Raw genomic sequence first — 4944 nt, 5'->3', positions numbered from 1 at the left:
ACATCGCTAACTTCATCCTAAAATCGGGAATTGAAATATATTTTCGAGTTGCTTTTTAAACAATTGATAATGGCAAAAATGTCTACAGCGTCGCGGGGGTCACCGGTGACCCCCGCCACGAAAAATACATTAAACGCGATTATACAACTCACCTTATCTGTTGTAAGTAATATTTCAACATAATATGCATCGCATAATAAAATATTCATGTTGGCGCCATGGGCAAACCACGTAAAATGCGCGTGGCAGTCAACGTGTTAAGGGTACCCTAGCAGGCCCTGCCTTAGACACTGGGATACTATTGAAAGGTCGGGAAATTATATCTATAGAGAAACTGGAGATTTTCCTAAATTCATCTAGTGGCGAGGGTGAGAATGATGGTCGCTATAATCTCGTTCCTGAAAAGTCAAGAAGCCAATCATCGTTATCACGGTGTCAAGATACAATTCGCACCCTTTACTACCACCCCTTTCATACTGCAGGAACAAGAAGAATTATTTCTCGCCAACCCTCATCCTCATCTAGGGAGTCAGAAGTTAGGCACGACGATGCGTACCGGTCACTCGCGATTCTTTCATGGCGAGTGGAAAGCGGAAAAATCGGTTTGTCGCGGCGTGGTGGAGACGCAGAGGCGGCGCCGTCGTCGGGAATGGCCGGCGGCCGCGGGACGAGATTGACTGTCGAATGAAAACGAGGGATTGGAATCGTCGGTTTGCGGTGCCGGCCGGCTGACAATGAAATCGAGCCACCGTAAACGAACTAATTGCAGGCACAATAATTATTCCACGGACCAGGCCCGGCGCGGCCTCTCCTCGTCTGCTCGCGGATTACGAATCGATCGTGGCCGCTGTTATTAACCCTCCAACCCCTCGCTGCGCCCTTCTATCCCCGGTATTCGTGTTCGCGGATCGACGGTCAGCGTCGGAATTTATCGTCGCGTCCGCTCTCTATCTGGATATTGACTCTTCTGGGATTTCGATTGTTCGCTGATGGATGGACGAGCTTTGATCGCGCAGGATTTTTCGGGGTGTGGTTGTACGCTTTTTCCAGATTCTTCGCTAATGAGCTCGCCGGTGTTCCCGGACGTCCTAACGGGCCGGAAATCCGACGATTTTCCGCGAGGTTGTTTCATCGTTGCTCTAACGCGATCCGGTTAAGCGAAATATTTCGGAATTTCGATATCCCGACGATTGGTTCCGGTAAATGGAACACTTGCGTGGAGATTCGGTGAAAGGCTGTCAGTAATGTCACCAGCGATTCTTTCTCGTCTCGATACGCCATTTGATCGATGCATTTACGCGGCTTGACACCTGCTAGACTACGCGTGAGTCCACAGATTTGCGTGGGATTTATAAACGAAGTGTAGATCGAATGGAATACCGAGAAAAGGGATTAGAATTCGTTCGAGATGATCTTCGGTGATTAATCGATTTTATATGCGCATTGCGTCGAATCGATGGTCGTTTCGAGCTACGCCATCGTGGCACTTTGACCAAGTTCGCCTCTGGGTTCATCGGTGGTCGAGGTTTTCGGACTCGTGATCAATGGCCTGTCTCTTTTCACTTTGCCTAGGGGAAAGTACAAAGCTGTATCTACGCTTGTTACTCGCTCATACGTGAAACCAACCCTCGCTTTCTTTCCCTTAGCTCTCGCGAAATTCGAATTTCCTTGACAGAAGATGGGAAATTTCGATACCGTGTTAGGTCAAATATTGTCATCGTTACGAATTCGATATACGATAATGTCGAATGGATATTATTCGCGTTAAAAACGTGTATAACGGAATATTTTTCCACGGAAATATCACTGCCATCGGAAATATCAATTTCACGATACGAAAACAACCCCTATTATTTCGTATAAAACTTTTTTATCGTGACATTAAATTTAATTAGCACCTGTTATTTCCCCTATCGTTGTTTCCGTTGTATATCTTTTATGGAGCAAATTGCGTCGAATATTCTCGATTTCTCCGTGAAAAGAGCAAGTTTATGGCTTTTTGCCTCTACGAGTTGTCAATATTTTCAGAGACGCGAGAACGCGAGTTGTGAGCCTTCGCGAGTCGGTAACACTAGATTACAGGAGGTTGGGTATATACCTATTTTGCCTGAAATGAGTCAATCTGACTCAAACATCGAAATTGAAGTTTTTTAAAAAAATAATATTTTATTTTAAAGAAAGTTTATTCGAAACAATTTTTACATTTATATTCCACAGATTTTTGCGAGGCAATACGACCCTCATTCGTCAGGGTTGAGTGACAGTACTTGGGACTCGGCTAACAGGGGGCCTGTTCCAACGTAAGTCCTTATGCGTCGTACCCTTGGACCTCGGTCAGCTAAGGGGCCATGAACTAGTAATTGACAACCATCAGATTGTTCACAAAAAATTTTTATGCACAAGAAATATGTTACACCTGTGTAAAATCAACTTTAAAAATATTTAATTAGTCAATTTGACTCGCTTCTGTCAAAATAGGTATAGCACATATGGATTTTTGGAACTAAGGAGTGGGAAGGGGAAGGAATTAATATTTGTATACATTTTATAATTCTACGAAAAACCAATATATACTTTTTTAAAAATTATTTAAATTTCTCTACATATGAGCCGTTCACTGCACAAATTGATTAACTCCATAAAACAAAAAGTGGAGAAATACAATTAAATAATGTACATTGTTTTTTAAAATTCCCTTTACAATTTAAATCGAAGTAAATATCGTAGAATGCGTAAATACAAATGTTACTTTCGTCTAACGGTGTATAAAATTTATAAGAAAAAATAGCCAAAAGGTAATCGTTAGTAATGTTACCATTTTTATGTTACCGAAATAGTTAATCGATTTGGCAAGTGAAAAAGGTAATAAATTTAAATTTTACTAAATTTTACTTCAATTCTGATAAGACGGCACTAAAAAGTTCACCGTTATCATTCATGGCTCGCTAGTGCATTTGAATTGCATTATTGCAACGATTTACATTAGAGTACGGAGTTAATCGAAGTGACCTCTGAAATAAATTATTTATTATTCAGGGGCCAAAAAATTTTGGTCGTTTAACGGTGGTAATCTTAATTATCGGAGAAAGTTATTATAAATATAAAAAGTTACGATTATACCAAGTGTTTTGATGCTTAAATTTAAGATTTCTCAAAAAGTGCAGTTAATCGATTTGTCAGTGAACGACTCATTTTCTACTTGCTCTGATATAGGGTCTAGGAGAGTGGTCAGTGTATTGGGAAAGTTGGTGAGATTCTTCATTTGGATTTTGGCAAGGGAAGGAAAAATCCGTGGAGAAGTCGATGACGGTTCCAATTTTGGAGATTTCGATGAATCATAGAGATTTCTTTCGTGTCTGTTGAATTTTTCTAACAGAAGAAGATCGGTGAACGACGTGATCTGATGTCCCAGTAGGAATTTTTAATTCGGTCATTTCAAGATCGACGCGTTAAGGGTACATTTTTGCTCTCGGTGAACGGCTCGTATGTAGCAATAAAATCGTAAATGAGTCAAATTGACTGGCTGCGGCCATCTTCTTCCATTCTTCTTTCACCTTTAACCTATCAAAACCGAAAGTGTAACTGAACGGCGCTGAAAAACACGTTCTCCGACGTTGAACGCTTTCAAACACGGGGAAAAGTGTGTTGCTCCTTTCGCTGGTATTTCTTTCGGCACACTTTCCACGAAAAAGGAGCATCTTGGGTAGATCCTTATCTCGCGATTGGCCGTTTTCATTTCGAACTGCGGTTTATGGAGCGCGCCTGGAACGTAATTTCTGCGAGAATACGATTTCACGGGATCCGAGTTCCATTGCTTGGGTTTTAATCCGATTCGAGAGAGACTAGCATAGATCGATAACGATCTTCTTCTTTGCAGGGCGGTGACGGATCCGAGGGACGGTAGGAGAGTGGCCTTGAAGAAACTGCCGAACGTCTTTCAGAGCCTCGTGAGCAGCAAACGGGTCTTCAGGGAGCTGAAGATGCTCTGCTTCTTCAAACACGAAAACGTGAGTATTTTATTGCGAGCCCGCCATGTCGGGGAACCGAGCTTTTAGGAGCTATAAAGCATAGCTGCCAAACTGCCATGCTAATCTTCTGCAGTGGTCATGATCGTTGAAATTACTATCCTCCTTTTCTTCTTCTTCTTTTTCTTCTTTCTTTTTCTGAGAGAATTTTTACATTTCTTCTTCTTCTTTTATTTTTAATTTTTACTTCTATATTGTTTAGATTAATTTCGTAATTACTGGTAAAATAGACGTTTATTCGATGGTCATGATCATTGAAATTATCATCCTCCTTTTCTTCTTCTTTTTTTTGAGAGAGAGAATTTTACCATTTCTTTTTCTTATTTTATTTTTAGTTTTTAATTTTTACGTCTGTGTCATTTAGATTAATTTCATAGGTACCGATGGAATAGACGTTCATTCTGTAGTCATGATCATTGAAATTACCATCCTCCTTTTCTTCTTCTTCTTTTTCTTCTTTCTTTTTCTGAGAGAATTTTTACATTTCTTCTTCTTCTTTTATTTTTAATTTTTACTTCTATATTGTTTAGATTAATTTCGTAATTACTGGTAAAATAGACGTTTATTCGATGGTCATGATCATTGAAATTATCATCCTCCTTTTCTTCTTCTTCTTTTTGAGAGAGAGAATTTTACCATTTCTTTTTCTTATTTTATTTTTAGTTTTTAATTTTTACGTCTGTGTCATTTAGATTAATTTCATAGGTACCGATGGAATAGACGTTCATTCTGTAGTCATGATCATTGAAATTACCATCCTCCTTTTCTTCTTCTTCTTTTTCTTCTTTCTTTTTCTGAGAGAATTTTTACATTTCTTCTTCTTCTTTTATTTTTAATTTTTACTTCTATATTGTTTAGATTAATTTCGTAATTACTGGTAAAATAGACGTTTATTCGATGGTCATGATCATTGAAATTA

At 39.4% G+C, this 4944-nt stretch overlaps 1 protein-coding gene across 1 annotated transcript in view; it reads left to right on the top strand.

Annotated features, from left to right (window-relative positions):
* Positions 1-377: 377 nt before the first annotated feature.
* The window catches only part of nmo (serine/threonine-protein kinase nemo), a 141451-nt gene continuing 136884 nt past the window's right edge, over positions 378-4944 (top strand). Inside the window, exons 1-4 of the mRNA XM_017901305.1 lie at positions 378-602; positions 2029-2145; positions 2218-2300; positions 3878-4007. Of these exons, the coding sequence (XP_017756794.1) occupies positions 378-602; positions 2029-2145; positions 2218-2300; positions 3878-4007 (555 nt within the window). The remainder of the gene's footprint in view (positions 603-2028; positions 2146-2217; positions 2301-3877; positions 4008-4944) is intronic.

Source organism: Eufriesea mexicana, unplaced genomic scaffold (genome assembly GCF_001483705.2).
Source record: "Eufriesea mexicana isolate 0111107269 unplaced genomic scaffold, ASM148370v2 scaffold1589, whole genome shotgun sequence".
In the NCBI taxonomy this organism is placed as follows: domain Eukaryota; kingdom Metazoa; phylum Arthropoda; class Insecta; order Hymenoptera; family Apidae; genus Eufriesea; species Eufriesea mexicana.
The sequence above is the reverse complement of the archived record's forward strand: the minus strand, read 5'-3'. Positions and strand labels throughout refer to the sequence as shown.